The sequence below is a fragment of the Sceloporus occidentalis genome, unplaced genomic scaffold (assembly GCF_023333645.1).
Source record: "Sceloporus occidentalis isolate IW3139 unplaced genomic scaffold, rSceOcc1.0.p SCAF_19, whole genome shotgun sequence".
NCBI lineage: Eukaryota > Metazoa > Chordata > Lepidosauria > Squamata > Phrynosomatidae > Sceloporus > Sceloporus occidentalis.
In genome coordinates this window covers 926,204-943,589 of record NW_028316999.1, presented here as the reverse complement: position 1 = coordinate 943,589, position 17,386 = coordinate 926,204, and the positions used below count along the sequence as shown (strand labels likewise).

Below are 17,386 nucleotides of genomic sequence, written 5' to 3'. Positions count from 1 at the left end.
ATTTAATCTTAAAACTGAGTCCTGTCCTTTTCAGGTAGGACAAAAGCCCCCAGGGAAACCACCAGGCCAAGTATTATGGGTATGAGAAGAAAAGGGAGCAACATATCCGTAGATATTTTACAAAGGGGGAGAAGTAATTATTTGAAAGGAATGCTAGGACCTTCTTTCTTCTGTTCCACTGCACAGTTCGATTATCTAACAAACAAATATATAACAAGCACATCAGGGTGGAAACCAGACAAAAACAGGAAATAATTCCACCTGTATGCTCTTTTCATCAACTTCTCTGTCTATTTTGGCTAGCATCAATGGGTGCTTCACAATGCAGACAATCTGTCAAGAAATGGCCCATTCAAGAAGGCTCAATAAAGAAGAGGATGTGTCCAAAGAGCTTGCAGTCACATTATATATAAAAAAGTAAAAAAAAAACATATGGGAACAAGAATGAAAAAAAGAGGGATGATATTTCCAAATATGCACTATATATCATGCTTTTCCACACATCTACGCGGATTTAGTATTTGTCTTTTATCGATTTTAACATTCCATGTTACTTTATGAAAATCTAATCTGAGATAAAACAACCATGGTCTTTTTTTTCAATAGCCACTTAAAATTCCTTTCTGGTGCATTATAGTGAAAGTATTTAGGTAACTATATACTGCCATTAAAAAACACCCTTCAAGCCATATTTTTTCAAACAGTAAGAAGACAAGTTAGGAAACCATAGCCCAAACTCAGCCAGTTCTTCTTACCCTTCTCTTGTTTCCTTCAAAATGTGGTGCTCTAGGTAAGTGTCAGATAGTTATATCTATTGATAGCATGGTATGTACAACTATATGTAATCTGTGTGCATTAGGGAGGGGAAATTAGAGCGTAGAATGAAATGTCCAGACAAGTTAATCCAGGCTCTGTGTAAACCGCACAACATATTTGCCTAGAGGTGAAGAGTTAAAATAAGTCCGTATCATGCTTGGTAACGCATATGCCTGACTGTTAGCATCGTGACGAGGCTCTGATTAGCTCCTGAAAGGCAGCAGGGACATTAGCGATGAGCTGGGCTGGCAGGTAGGCAGAGAGAGGCGGGCAGTCTGTTTGTGGAGGGAGTAAAAGCTGTTATTTTCTCTAATTGTTGTTTTTGCAGAAAGGTAATTAAAATCCCTTTTATTTCACACGTCAAGGACCACAGCAGTGGAGGAGAATGAGGCTCAGCCAGTTGCTTTTCTTCTCAACAGGGGAGCTGGGAACATGTTTTGCCAGCCAATGTCCGCCACTCCTTGCTTTGTCTCCTTTTTTAATGTTGCAAGTTGCCGATTAAAAAAAAAACTTAATGGAACTCAAACTAGAATGTTATGTCTTGTCTACCCATTGTACAGAGCTACAGAATTTGATGGCGCTATATAAAACAATAAATAATAATAATAATGCAACATTACCTAGAACAGAGCTGGAAAATATATGGCCTCCTCCTCCCCAGTCGATTATTACCTTTTATTTATACTGTATAGCACCAATAATTTACACAGTGCTTCATTCAATACATAAATTCAAGGGGTATGACAAAACTAGAATTGACAGACTAAGACGAATCGATACATTATCGGTTAACAATCTCCAGCATGATTCTTAGACTGCTCTTTTTACAATGAATAAAAAATATATATTTCTAATTGTATACGCTAACATGAAGGACATTCTAACAACACTATTATAATATATAAATAATATTTTAATCCTTGGAATTAAATATAAGGTGATTACCACTAACATTGATTAATTACTGAAATAAAAGAACCCCCTTAAAATATAAAGAGTTAAGTTATAGATGTGATTGTGCATAGCGGTAATTAAAAAAGGGATGCTATTACTCTTAAACACTCGTATCTGAGGCTACGACAAAACTACATTAATATCATTGCTGTCGTGTGTAATGCATATTTTATGATCGTTCCTGTTTAAAGGTGGACGTCTGGTTACAAGAGTATTTTCAAATAGGCATTCGATAAACTGACTGGCAGGCTCTGGTGCAATGTCACCACCAATAACCAGCGACACGTATTCTAAAAAGAAAATTACTCTGGCAATCATATTTAGAATATGTTCCCAAAATATTGCAAATATTGTTAACAATATTTCTAAAGTTGTTAGTTAATTAGTTAGTTTTTGCTTATAATTAGGAAAGTTGTGGCAAAAGAACCAAATGGTATATGTACATCCAAACAGTCTGAATACAGAGCATGTGACTGATGTGTCAGGATGAACAGTTTTATCATATGGGTCATCATTTGGGATGCCATAGCAACACTTTTAAAAGTGCACACTTCAGTGAATGGGTTAAAGAGGATCTGCCACCAATTCATTAAAACTTTCCTGTATACATGTATATGTTTTTGTTACAATACTTTTTTTACTATATCTCATTATCATTTTCAACTTGTCCACTTTGTTAATTTTCATCCTGCTACCAATTGGCTGCTTGAAGCAGCCAATCAGTGGAGTGACACAACAGACCACAGAGGAAGCGTTTGGTGATAGATCTGGAGCTGTAGGTTCTTGTTACGGTAAGTCATTTATATTCTTTTTTGTAAAGAATTTGATATTGAAGTACACTTTACATTAGGCAGACTAAATAGGCCAAATGGTTCTTACCTGCCATTAAATTCTATATTTCTAACTTGCTTCACACAGTGATTTAGGCAGCTGATTGTCAGGCCTCCACAGCACTCTTTCTGATCCACAATATACAGGCTGGTTTAAACTCTGCCCATTCCATGAACAATTATCTCCTTTTCCCCACCTGTCGCTTATTCTCCCCACTGTGGTCTGGCTCAACATAGAGAGGGAATAGATATCTCTGGGGAAGATATCTCTTAGATATGATTCATTACATCTGTGTATCTATCTTTAGAAAACAAGCAAAACATACCTTTTATACGGTAAATGTGGCATCAGTGCCACTGCCACCTTATACACAGTTTTAAGGGAGATTTGTAAGACTTACTGAAGTAGTATTGAAATTGTTGAGTGATAATTTAGTTAGTATGTGCGTCTCTTTAACATATAGCATGTACTTTCTGTGATGTACCTCAATGTTTCTGCCTGCTGGCGATTTAAAAAAATGGATAAAGCAATAGTAAGATCACATGTACCATTAGTAATCATATGTAAGAGATTTTACTAGCAGCACAATTCATCCATTGTAACAGATTTCAATGCATACTGAAACAGATGGTCACAAGCCATTGACCACAAAACCACTGCTTTATACATTACAAGTCGTCTCATAAAATGTATTATCAGCCCCATAACCTGGCTTCCAACAGTAAGCTGTGTTCCCTTTAAAAGGAAACATTTTACACTCCTGCAATGAAGCAGACATGCAAAGCGACGTAGTCACTGTATATTGTGACAATTTTTTTTGCTAAGGGCCACTTTTTGGATTGTAAAGCATGATCTTCTGGGACAGTAAGGCTCAGAAACAACGCAAGATGCAAAAAGTTCTTGTTCATGCTCTTGTTATCTCCTGTCTTGGCTGGTCTCCCTCATACTAGCTTTTCCCAAACAGACCCAGCTAGGCCAGTCTCTGGAAACCCTCCTCCAGATAACGCACACATGTCCACATAGTGATGCCACAGTTAGCTCAGGGATCTTCTGTCAGGGCCTCTCTATACCCTGGGAGCACAGGGCAAAGTCTCCCTGAGTCTGTTGGTTAAGAGAGTTTCAATGTAAATCACCTGAACCGGTTGGACTGCATTTCCAACATCTGGCATGGACTTCCAGTCTGTTCAAAACAAAGGAGGATTGACCGTTCTGGTATATATGATTCATCCAGTGCTTGCACACAAAATCCCCTGGGGCTTTCATTAATGTGTGTATTCTAGGGAGATTCAGTTTTTAAAAAAAGGGCAATAAGGTGGTTACGCTGACATATACCCCTACTGACCACTCAATGACGTGGCTTCACATCCAGTTCATATATGTCCATTCACCATTTCCCATGGTGAAGTTTCATAAGAAAATTAAATATTGCTAATGTCTAACAATAACTGATATTTTTAACAGTCAGACACAATTGATCATCCCTTCTCAGTTTGCTATAGTTGCAGATGTGTCAAGCAGTCCTAAAAAAGTAAAATCTTGCCCATCAGTTTTAAAATACCAGCAAGGCTTTATCATTAAGGAGACTGGACAGCAGTGGTCTTTCATCAGTGGTTCACCTCACGGTCCTCAGTTGATCCTTTATTACGGCTTCTCCCCAGCCACATGATTGGAATTTTGATGAGGAAGAATATTCTATAGTGTGTTTTGGGGGATTGTTTTCTAAGGATTATAAAACGACCCTCCAAAATTTGAATATTATTTTAGGAAAAAAGAAAGCCCCAATATAAGACTACCCTATAGCAAAAAAGTTTTACTAGCAAATATGAATTCAGATGTAAACTTTTTTTTTAATATTTAATAAAAACTATAATTGAGAAAAATGTATTCTTGCCACTCTGCACCCCCAGACTTACTGGTGTCTAGTTAGGGCAGCCAGTCGATGTCTGTGCAATGCGCGTAGAAATCTCTGCTGCTGCCCGCGACTTCCACCAGGGCTTCTATGACGGAGCACCGGAAGAACATGTCATAGAAGCCCTGGCGAAAGTTCCGGGCCCAGCAGAGAGGAGGATCAAGGTCCCCTGCATCCAGATCTTATTGTTATAGTCAGACCTCTATTTGAGGTGGAATTATAAAATGACCTTGGATATAAGACGAGGGAGGGGTAGTTTTCTGAAATAACCTTGTCTTGTATTGTTCTGAAATAACCTTGTCTTATATTCAAGAAAATAAATAAATTCAAGAAAGTATATATATCCTAGATTGTGTAAAACATGCACATACACACACATAAATAAAATCACCCCCCACTGTATTTCCCAATAGACCTGTTTACCAATCAATGCATATTAATACCGAACGCCCTAACATATTGATGCTATAGGCCCCAGGAGACCATAACGCTGATGGCTTTTCATTCATAATATTGTTATACTATTGATGTTCTGACTGGTTAGGGCTGCAGTGAGGATCAATAGGAATCTATACATTATGTTATTTGTTAAATTCAATTTCATGAAACCTGCGCCTTCAGATATGCAATCTCATTAACCCGTTCAATCCCACAGAGGCTGGTAATGAAAGGATTAAAAATCACTGGTAATAAGATAATTTATGGGGAGATTTTCAGCTGTCTCCCTCTGTAAAGATTTACAAATGGTTTAGCATATTAATCTAGAAATGGTTATCATCAAGAGAAAAGCATTCATTACTTCTGCTATTTATCACTGGAATATTGCTCAGTTTATATGAAAATCCCATTTTGTTGGAACCCAGTTTAAGGCACATCATTCTTAGTAAATGTGGTATATATGTAAAAGTAATTATTCATATTAATGAATCCAAATTTTAGTGACTGCAGTATTTCTTTGTATTAGTTTCAAAATATTTTGCTTTATTCTACATTTAAGTAATAAATATGACAATTCTACAATAGCAAACATTTTTTACTGCCTTTAAAAAGTATTTTATTAATATAAAATGATCATACTCGGTTCAAGTGTCTATAGCTGGGTAGCACCAAATACACATATTATTAAATACTACTGTAAGTACATCTGTTAGCACATGTGATGGCTGCATGGTCTCCTTATACTTTCAGTTGTCTGTTTTGCAAATGCATTGGGGGGGTTCTGCAGAACACCCATATGCATTTGCCCCGTTCCCTACCCCCTAGCTACTTTCCATGCAAGAGATCACATACTTATCACAAGTCAGCTCCAGCACTGGCTCTGCAAACGCAGGGGGAGAGATGGTCTACTATGATCCCCATGTGTATGTGTGGAAAGTGCCCCCATGCTCTCTTTATACCAGTTAAACCATCACATCCCTAAGATTGCATGACTTTTACCCAAAGGGGCACGGGATATCTGCAGGAATAATTTTATTTGTCCTTTTTCCACGTAAAGCCAAGGCACTATTGTAACAAGTTCCTTGGACCACTATTTTGGCCACAGTTATCAGCCCTTTGCTGCCTACTCCAAAATGCACAATATTTTCTGCTTGTTATCACAAAACTAGTAACATTATTGTGTGTTGGGAAATTAATGCAGCAAAGGAAATCTAATGCATGCTTTAAATGATGAAAAAAGCCTTGCAAAGTACTCCTTGTACAGGCGCCACCTTCGAGATGCTCGTCCCCTCTTTTGTTAATTAACATTAATGGAAAGAAAGGAATCTCTGGCAGACTGCCATGGAAATCAGAGGCACATTGGGAAAAGTTTCATAAATTTCACGTAAGTATCAATTTCAGTACTTGCTGTCAGGGGAGGAGTATATTTGTGGATGTTGTTTGAAGGGCAAATGCAATAGAAGACAGAAAATTGCACAGTCAGAAAGGGAGGCGCTGCCAAACCTAAGCAGGGGTGAAAGGAAGGGGACACTGTGCTGGCCATGAGGGGCCTTGATGTGCTATGAAATAAATGCTCTTTGATGCAATCAGTATTGCAGCTCTGGTAAAATTTGGAATTACAATAGGAAACGACATGGTTAAAATGCACGACTTGAATGTCTTCAATCCCCTATATCAAATTACGATATTCTCTCTGCTTTCAGAAATGGTTTATTTTTATAATTTAACAAAAGGCAAAGCGAGTGAACAGGAGTGACCACCCATTGCCTTCAAAACAGCATCAGTTCATCTAGTTAGACTTGCACAAAGTCAGGGATTTTGTAGGCATTTAGTTGAGTCTGTCAGGGATTACACGAAGAATGTAAATCCACAGAAGAACCAGCTGTCTGGAACAACCTACCTGCCGAGTTCCTTAAAAAACTGTGTAAGTGTACCTAGAAGAATTGATGCTGTTTTGAAGGCAATGGGTGGTCACAGCAAATGTTGGTGTGATTTGCATTTTTCTTCTGTTTACTGACTTTGTATTCTTACTTTACATCATTTTTACACCTGTCTAAAACTGTTACACTGTACTGATATATATATATATATATACTGAATGAGGTAGACTGTAAGCTTGTAAGGCCAGGCCCCCCTTTACTTCTGTACCAGAATGTCTTAAAGGGTGTTAATGTTACTGCCAGATTCTAAATGCTAAAATTGTTAATGTTGCAGTCTCTTCACTTTTAACAATGCTACAGAATCTGCTGGTGCTCCATAAACAAAATTTAATATAATGGGGCGGTATTATTTTATTATTTACGCCACAATCATGACAGATGATATGAATGGGACGCCACGGTATTCCCGACCCCTCAGAGGTTTATTCATTATTGTGAAGTTTATAGGTTCTTTGGAAGGGACAACCCCAGTGAGCCTCTCCTGTTATGTGTGCTTATGCAAACTCATACTTCCCAACAGTCTAGGTTTTCACAGGACAATCTCAACCTACAGGCATTGTATCACTGTCCCGGGCAGACTGTGGGGATCATAGTCCGGTTGGGGAGATCCGCTGAACTCCTGTGACTGCACCAGGGAGCTGTAAAATCAATGGCGGTCTGTGTTGTTGCAGCATAGATCTCCATTGCAGCTCCGACACTGCCACTTGGGATACTCAGTAACTGAGCGCCATGACGTGGCTCTACCTGTAAGGCAAATGTGTGGACATGGCCCTTGATCCTCCCCACCTTTTGCCACACACCTCAATGAAATGTAGTGGGGTATGCATAATTAATGCTGGGTTATTTCGTAAAAGGTCACTTCAGAAACTGCACAATGAATGTTGGAGAGCCAGCTGAGCCCATTCTCCTTGGAAAAACCTACCAGGGAGTGGCTCTTTAGACACACAGTAAAGTTGATAAATAGAAATCAAACCGCCAGCAAATTGCTTCAGTGAATAAATGACTCTTGTGTAATAATTAGCATTCCGTTAGCATTGGCGGGCTTTCACGTGATGCTTTGCTTTGTCATCCAACTCCTGAAGCAGCCAGAGTATTTGAAGGAAGTCATTATATTGTATAGTTAATATGGCCAAATAGGACATCGGATTGTAAATCATGTGTATAGCTGTGTGATGTTGGCTATTAAAAACTGTGTCCTATTATTTAATTAATGCACAGGAGACACACAATGCTTAAAAACACACAAAAGCATATTCTACAAAAGACTAAAGAGCAGCGTTCTTTTTGTGATTTACCTGAAATTCGGTGCAGAGGCCCATTCTAGTGCCACACAAGCCAGTCCTACTGCTGCGTAGACCAACAAGAAGAAAATGGTAACAATGGCAGCAATGGTGTTTAGTTTCCCTGCAAACAGAACCATCTGCAAGATAAAAAAAGTAAGTAGATTCATATAGATCATTTGAGATCTGAATATCGTACAGCCTGTGATATTCTTATTACTTTGATTATAAAATTAGAAAAATGGCGGACATTATCCTTGCCCCTCCATTAACCTTGTACTAGGATATGATAGGTTCTTTAGAAGGATGTAAAGGATATGCCGCATAGTATAATTGTAAATTAGAACAGAGTCAATGCTGAAACCTGTCTTAAAGCAATGTATCAAAACACTGTTTCATATGTTATATGGAATCAAAGTCTGCAATAACCATTCTAAAAGGTAACATTTAATTGCCCCTCTGCTATATAATCACTCGCAGCTTGATACAAGGCGGATAATAGACATGTATGAAAGAACAAGCTAATCTGGACGATGATTCACCTTCAGTACTGCTGGGAAGATATGTGATCCTAAGACTGATCGGCTCTATTTGCTTGTTCTCAGGATTAAGAAATAATTATTCCACATTATTTTATGATCCTTTGATACATTACCCCAAACTTTAATTATCAGAAGCATGGTATGAAATTTGTAATTTGTATTGCTTAAGTTTCTGTTAGAAACATACCACAATTTTCTGATCACAGAAATCTCTAACTTGGCAAAAAAGATGAAAAAAGTCCCCAAATGGCATTTTGTGATACCTTTTTAGTGAACCAACATTAACAAAATAAGCTGTCTAAAGATTATGTCTGAAAAGAGACCTTTGATGACTTGTAAACTTATGTGATTACATCTTATGCTATGGACTTGGTCTACAAACTTCTCAGGATGTTTTTTTTTACTCTGAGAAAATAACGTAGAATATGAGAGTTCTTTCAAATTAAAAAACAAACAAAAACTCTTGTTGGCTAAAACTAGCTAGCTAACCGTGGCTGGAATAAGTTCGATAAGTCTGTTGGAAACATGTAAACATATTAACATATAAGCTGTTTAAATGAACAAATAAAGGCCAACATTAGACAAAGTGGGTTATAAACCATGATATGGTGCTTAAAGTGAACTAGCAACACCTAAAACTGAGGGGGAAAAAATACTATCAAAATACATAATACAAAAAAACAATATTAAATATTATTTTGTTTTGTCACATTTAATCCCCATTAACGTATATTTAACATTAATTAGTAATAAATATGAATGATATTTTATATAAATGGGGGAAGGATAGAACGCTGTATTTTATTGTTTTACATGTATAGTTCATGTAACATATGATATGGGGGGTCACATTGGCCAAGAACTAATGTTAATATATGCAAATTTTGTGAAAAGATAATTCCCAAATCTTGACTTAAAGCAAATGCAGTGGCGGATCTACCGGGGTCGCAGGGGTCGCGACTGCGACCGGGCCCCGGCAGCAGGGGGGCCCAAGCCAAGGGGCCGCCCGAAATCTTTTTTACGTTTTTTTTTTTTTTAAATAAGGCAGGGGCGTCCAACATGCGGCCCGCGGGCCAAATGAGGCCCGCGAGACCTCGAGGTGCGGCCCGCGTAAGATCGGCAGCCAGGGCAACCGATCTTACACGAGCCGCACCTCAAGCCCTGCTACTTACTTGTGGGAGGGTCTTCTGGACAGCACAGAGGAAGCGGGGTTCACGTGACTTCCTACTTCCTCTGTGCTTTAGCAGAGAAGGCAGAGGGAGGCCGCGCCCCCTGCTGAAGTCTGCGAGCGGCATCGAGGGAGCTGCAGTACAGGTAAGGGGGTGGGGAGGGTGTTTGAATGAGTGTGTGTGATTGAGGGAATGAATCTGTGAATGAATGATTATATGAATAAATGTGTGTGTGTGTGTGTGTGTGTGTGTTAGCATGGATGTGTAAGTGCTGGAACCTAGGCATGATGGGACTGTGATTGCTGTTAGCAATCACACTCCTATCATGCCAAGTCAGCCAGTACATGCTGAAACCTGGCCAGCTGCCCCCCTTGTGTAGTGATAATGCCAGCAGTATGGGGTCTGCACTTACAGCCACCCTGTACCAGCATGTACTGGCTGACTTGGCATGATAGGAGTGTGATTGCTAACAGCAATCACAGTCCCATAATGCCTAGGTTCCAGCATTTACTGGATGGATGTGTAAGTGCTGGAACCTAGGCATGATGGGACTGTGATTGCTGTCAGCAATCACACTCCTATCATGCCAAGTCAGCCAGTACATGCTGAAACCTGGCTAGCTGCCCCCCTTGTGTATTGATGCTGCCAGCAGTATGGGGTCTGCACATCACTTACAGCCATCCTGTACCAGCGTGTATTGACTGACTTGGCATGATAGGAGTGTGATTGCTAACAGCAATCAGAGTCCCATCATGCCTAGGTTCCAGCATTTACTGGATGGATGTGTAAGTGCTGGAACCTAGGCATGATGGGACTGTGACTACTGTTAGCAATCACACTCCTATCATGCCAAGTCAGCCAGTACATGCTGAAACCTAGCTAGCTGCCCCCTTGTGTAGTGATGCTGCCAGCAGTATGGGGTCTGCACATCACTTACAGCCACCCTGTACCAGCATGTACTGGCTGACTTGGCATGATAGGAGTGTGATTGCTAACAGCAATCACAGCGAGCACAGTCCCATCATGCCTAGGTACCAGCATTTACTGGTTGCCTAGGCTAACAGCAATCACACTCCTATCATGCCAAGTCATATTGCTAATTTTGTCCAATTGCGTGTTACCTACTTTTATTAAACATGTGAGTTTTTATTATTATTTTTAAAGGTGGGGGTCATTTTCAGTTTTGGCTAAGTGAACCCTGAATGTTTTGGTCCAGAATTTTCATTTTAGTTCATCCCTAGAATAAATCTAGGGAATCCTGAATTTGTAGTCGCAAAACTTTCAAGGCCCAGAAATCAGTGAGAGGAAGAGTAAAGGTTTTGTGTCATTTTACTTTATTTTAATCTGCATATTTTATTAAAGGCCATATTTTTTGTCACAGTGAAAAATGAGTGCGGCCCGCGCACGTATACAATTCTGATGAAGTGGCCCACTGCAGAAAAAACTTAGACACCCCTGGATTATGCCCTTTGTACATGCGCCCCTTTTTCTTTGATTATGATTCAATATGTAAATTGAATTTGTTGAATTAGTTGAAAAAAAATTGTTGGGTAAAAATCATGTTTTTTTGGGGGGGGTGAGGGGGTGGGGGGCCCTTAACAGATTCTCGCACCCGGGCCCTGAGGCATCTAGTTACGCCCCTGAGCAAATGGATAGATATTTGACATAGACTGGGTTAAGTACTTAGGAACCTATCATGTCTAACATACTATTGGATGGATTTTTTTGTTAATGTAGACAAGCTGGAAAGGCTGGAATTTAAGGACCGGGGGGGGGTAACTGGGCTAAAATTAAAGAGAAGGGGTAATAAGCAGGTCTGTATGTTGTAGAGACAGTAAAATAATCTGCAAGGGATAAAGAAGGGTGATTATGGTAAAGAAATTGTATAAAGGCTGAAGATGGAAAAAACATAAAAATGGTAAGAGATGAGAAGAAGAGAAAAGAGCTGCCAGGAATGTGGGCAAGGGAAGGGCTGGAAGGGAAATGGTAAAGGAGAAATTATAAATTAAAGAATTGAGGGCAGAATGTAAATAAGGGAGGAGATGAAGCGGGGGGGGGGAAAGAATACATACTGCTGCACTTAACACTTAAGCCCCAACCATCCTGCTCTACAACTACTTCAACATGAATGTCTTATATGTTCAGAACATTATAGGGAACCGGAGCACTTCAGGAGTTGTAAAACATTGACTTACATTTATTATTACACTGGAACCCTGTAAGCAGCTTTTTACAAGGTAAAGATTTGCCAGAATGGTAGTTTGTCAACAGCTGTAGGTCTGGATTTAATTATCCCTAATGAATATATCCAGTGCTACTACGGCTTTCCACATTTCTATCGAGACTGCGTCACAAAAACAAGCGATTGATTCCTGGGAAATGTGAATATGATTTAAAGGTAAAATAAAATGTTACTAGACTGGGGCATTAAAAGGTCTATCTTATAAATGTAATTCAACTTGATAACAATTAGCATCAGAGAACCCAACTGTGACACGGCTAATAATAATTAATAAACCTTTTATATTAGTGCTCCATATCTCCAAAGCCAGAGTGTGCTACTTTGGGCTACATGTGGGTTTCTCTATCTTGGCATCAATGGGTTAACTCTTGGGCATGCTGGAAGAGAAGCTGAGCGATGCCTATATCAGAGTTACCTAAACACTGGCTCCACAACAACCATCATTCTATTGGGATCTGAAATTGAATCCCAGACTGCTCCCCCGGCCTTGATAAACTAATTAATGTGAACAGATAGCCATGTCGCTTTGTGTTTGGAAGGATGGACTTACTTAACGTAATTCGGCACCCATGATTTATCTAAGAGGGTCATGGTTATAATAACCCATTGCTCGCAAACGGTGGTCCTCCGTCTGGGAGCTTCAAACTGGATCTTGATGATTGTTTAACTGAATAAAGAAGTGCAGAGAGCAGACACAATCCATCAAAATAAAGCCAGCTCTCTCCCTGCTCACAAGCCTATTTGTCAAAAGAAAAGTCAACTATTGTGCCCTGGGATTCAGGGACAAACAGGACAATTTCTGTCCCCAGGAAGGTGGTGTCTGTATGTCCTGATACACAACAATATGTTTATTAACACATGGTGAGGGGTGTGGGGCAAAATATTCTACCCCCGACACACACCAGCAAGAACCTCTACCCCAAAAGGTTCCATTAAAGATGCGGTTCCACTATAAAAAAAACATTAGTTCAGCATAGAATTTTTCCTCTGAAGGATTAACAGGGTAACTGTCACGATCACAGCTTTTATCATTAGTTAATTCATTTGCTGAGACAACATTTCATTTCATTTGTCAATCAGTGTAATTGTTTTGGAGATATTTAGTATAAATGTTCACATCATTCTCTATCCTCATGTTACCACTCAGCTAAATATACCTATTTTCATGGTATATATATAGATATATATACATGGTATATAAATATAGACACACACATTATATAAATATAAATATAGTATTTAAATATGAAAAAACCATTACATAAGTTTAGTCTAGAACTGTTAAAAGACTTTGAGAAAAGTAATAGATTTAAAAACAACAAAGATATTTTTTTCAATTAGACATTTTTTACATGATTTAGCAATTTCTGGAACATATTTGGGTATTTAATAGTACAAGGAATGAGGTTTCTAACGCTGCATTTAATTATAATGCCATTTATTTCAGCTGAGTAGATGGAATAGCACCTTTAACCAGTAGTAAGCCTTTTATAGTCATTTAAAAAGCATTCATATTGGGATAGATATCATTGCAGTCCAACAGTAAGAGGCTATTATTTCCTGGCATATTACAAAGCATTCTTTCACAGGTATGTATTGTGGCGTGATAATATATATATATATATATCCAACTGTCTATGCAGTCTGTATATCTATCTATCTAGCACACACAGGGTCTGCTTTAAGCTGCCAGAGTTTTTTTTTTTGCACAAGAATTTGTTCGAATTGAACAAGGAGGGTTACGAGGACTGATTAGCTTATATACCATAGAAACGGCTGTCATTCCGACATCTGATAAAACGTCAGAGCTTGTGAATCCAAGCTAATACGTGGTAAAAGCATTTTCATTTCTGTAGTTTGGCTCACTGTGGCAATACACAAACTGATGCTTGTGATATAACTTGGGATTTAGGATAATACACTTCTAAGTGAAAGGCCCTATATCACTTTATATAATAAATGAAAAAATGATACAGAACATACGTGCATCTTTTATTCATATGAATCACTTGATTGACTTTCATCTTCAGTCTACCAGCCTCAGGAGAGAAAGCACAGGGGATCATGAGCTTTATGTACAGTAAAAGTGCGGTACAGTGATATCCATCCCAGTATAATTCGAAACAAGTTCATGTTTTGTTAATGGATGTGATAAAAGAATGCCGTACATGGGGCCTTTGATTGTTACAAATGACAAACTCCAGTTAAGAACTTTAGTGAATGAAGTCAGTATATTTTGTTTACATGGAAGAGCTCCAGTCCCCTGAGCCCATCTATTTTAAGCAATAGAAAACATGTTGTTTCATCCTCATATTTCTTACTTATAATGAGGTTTGTATTGCTAAAAATGTAATGCTATATCTTTTTGTACTTTCACAGATCTGTGTTGAGCGTGCTGGAATTCAAGGAGTTACGGGTAGGTTAATGCGAACTGTCAGTTGGTAGCAGATACTACACTGTAAACATTATATTTATCTAAATCAGAGGCTTTATGGCAGTCATGTCAGTAAATTCCCCATGGACGGCGTGGAGACCAGTGCTGTCATATAGGGGCCTTGCTTATCTCTGGGTGTGACATTGGTGTGTAGGCACAGATAGACTTAAGTCAATAACCATCAAGCCGTTAATTGGACTCTGGGTTTGTTCACATACACAACAGCAACAAATTATGGAGTAAATCCTGGGAGCAAACACTAACCAGTTAAGTGCAATTAAGATCTGAAAAAGAAAGGAACAAAGTAGTGTTCCATCAACAGTGGAGACAACCCAATAAGGGTGTTTAGGAATATGTTTTTATAGGCCAAAAACATTAAATGCGATATAAGGAGGGAAGACAGTTCAGTTTTTCTGGAGTCAGGAAGCAAAACTGTGATTCAGAGGGATGACACAGAACAAACTACCAGGACGGAGGTTCAAGATGGGGAAGGTTTAGTGATTTACAATGAAAATAGTAGCTCAGTCCCTCGAATTAAAAGATGTCCTTTATGAGTCCCCCACCAGACACACACACACACATTTATGCATCTTATATCTTACTTCTTCCCTATCCTTCTATCTAATCTATCTAATGTCAGTTCTCCGCTGCATAGTAATTGTTTGGGGACAAAGAAGATAATGCCTACTTAATTATATTATTATTATTATTATACTATTTCATTGAATAGTGTTGAGTCTCCCTAATGCTAAAAAATGTAAACTAGGGACTAAACTAGGTATCACGCCGTATTGTGAGGCATCACACATTAAAAGGCCTATTTCTTTCCTGCAGGTTCTGTACTAAAGCAGGTGTTATAAGATGCCCAAAATACTGTAAGAGTCTAAATACTTTTAAGATATACATAATAGCTTTCTCATGACCATAGAAAAATAAAAACACAAAACATGTTCATTGGTTTTATCTGTTTATGCATAAAACCAGCAAAACAAGATGCACATTTAAAGCCAAAACCCGTTAACAGTAAACTAAGTAGCAATAAAATCAAGCCTTAAATCTGACCGAAAAGTCCCTGTTATCACCTTTTGTTTTCTTACTGTAAATCTGTCAGTCTTTTGTATGAAGATTCTCAATGTCTTTTTCACTTAATGCTACCAGTAAAGAGTTAATAACTCTAAGTACCCTTTCACCCTTAGTCCCTCAGTATATCATTGACCTTTCATCAGCCCCCTCCCCATATTTTGTCTTCCATTGTGTCTTGTTGCCTTACTTTCTGCTTGCTTAGAGCAGTATGCCCTTGACAGATAATCTCTTTAACGCTCCATCAAGAAAAGCGTGGCAGCTTTACATGCACACAAAATGGAAAATCAGGAATAAATAACAATACTGGTTCACACAGAGGCAAGAGGCAAGTTATGGCTAAATGGCCAATTACCTCCTAGCAAGGGGATGCCATATATTTGTAAAGAGGTGCAAGTGAATGACGGTGCTACAAGGTCACACAGTGTCCCTTACTAGCATGAGTGTTCTTGGGTTTTTGGCCAAAACTACAAATATAGTTCCACTGGGTACATGCAGTTATTTAAACGCATGCATCACCGATGGATCAGGAAAATGTTTCTATTGGGACAAAAGATTACAGTCTAAGACTAGAGAGTCAGAGGCTTAGATGTAATGTAATGAAGTTTTATAGTATAGATATCTTTAATATAAGACAAGATATGAATAAAATTGACTGAATAAAATTTAAGGCGTTTATGGCAGGAAATATGAGGAGACTAGATGGGACTAACAGTCCTTATCTTCCATTAAATTCTATATTTCTATGTTTAAAATAAAGATGTGGTTCTATTTGCGTTACTTAATTGTAGGCAGGGTGGTGCTACCATGCAAGCAGATTAAACAGCTGCTTAGTACCCATTTGGTTGCTGGTTTCCCCTTAGGTGATGTATGGAGGGTGGGAGAGACATACTTCTCAGAAAATCATTTTGCTACAACATACCTTTAAATACATTCCTTATAATTATAAAATATCAATTTTTGCTGCTTTTTACTGGTCACCCACTAAGTATGGGTATGAGTAACAGCTTTGGTCATAGTTTGTAGCTCACTAAAACTGTTGGTACCAGCAGATAAGGTGGAGGAGACATCCTTCTTGGTTTATGTTGTAGAGCTTATAGCCAGGGTATTGTGACCTCTGGTTTATGTAATCGTGTGAAATATTGTTACTTTCCGTAATGGTGGCCGACAATATACAAAATCTCTCATTTTGTTCTATTTGTGTTAAAGGAACCTTACAAATGAACAGAGTTGTAAGTCCATAAAACATGGGATTAGATGTGCTAAGGTGCCATGTGAAGAAAACATAGTTTTATTTAATTATGTCAGCTGGGTCCATTTATAGACGGTGGTTAAGTTATTATTAAATATTCTCCATTATTTCTCAGTGCAATCGTGATTATCTCCAAGTGTCCATTAGTGTATGCAAACAAGCAATTGAATGTGCAAATTAGCTACTTATGTATGTATGCACAGGTAATTCCATGCTAACGAGCAGTGGCATGGCGTGATTCGGTATGCACTAAACAGCGAGGGGGAGAGAATAATCAGCCAATGTTTAAATCAGACTGAGACAATCAGACTTGGCAAAGGCCTTCTACACATTGATTTGGAGATGTATTATAATGCAATTTGCAATGAAATCATGGAGGAGGAAAGGGTGGCAGCTGCAATGGGGAACAGGTGGCTAGAAGGGCGCTCAGACCCTTCAGGGGTCAAAACCCTGCTGGATAACGTGCCAGATGTCATGTATGTACATGCTGCAGTCATGA

General features: G+C 38.6%; 1 protein-coding gene across 1 annotated transcript in view; it reads right to left on the bottom strand.

Moving 5' to 3' along the window:
• Window positions 1-17,386, bottom strand: part of LOC149302263 (solute carrier family 12 member 9-like) — a 111,379-nt gene that overhangs the window by 27,721 nt on the left and 66,272 nt on the right. Inside the window, exon 9 of the mRNA XM_089482619.1 lies at window positions 8,184-8,308. Coding sequence (XP_089338745.1) covers window positions 8,184-8,308 — 125 coding nt within the window. The remainder of the gene's footprint in view (window positions 1-8,183; window positions 8,309-17,386) is intronic.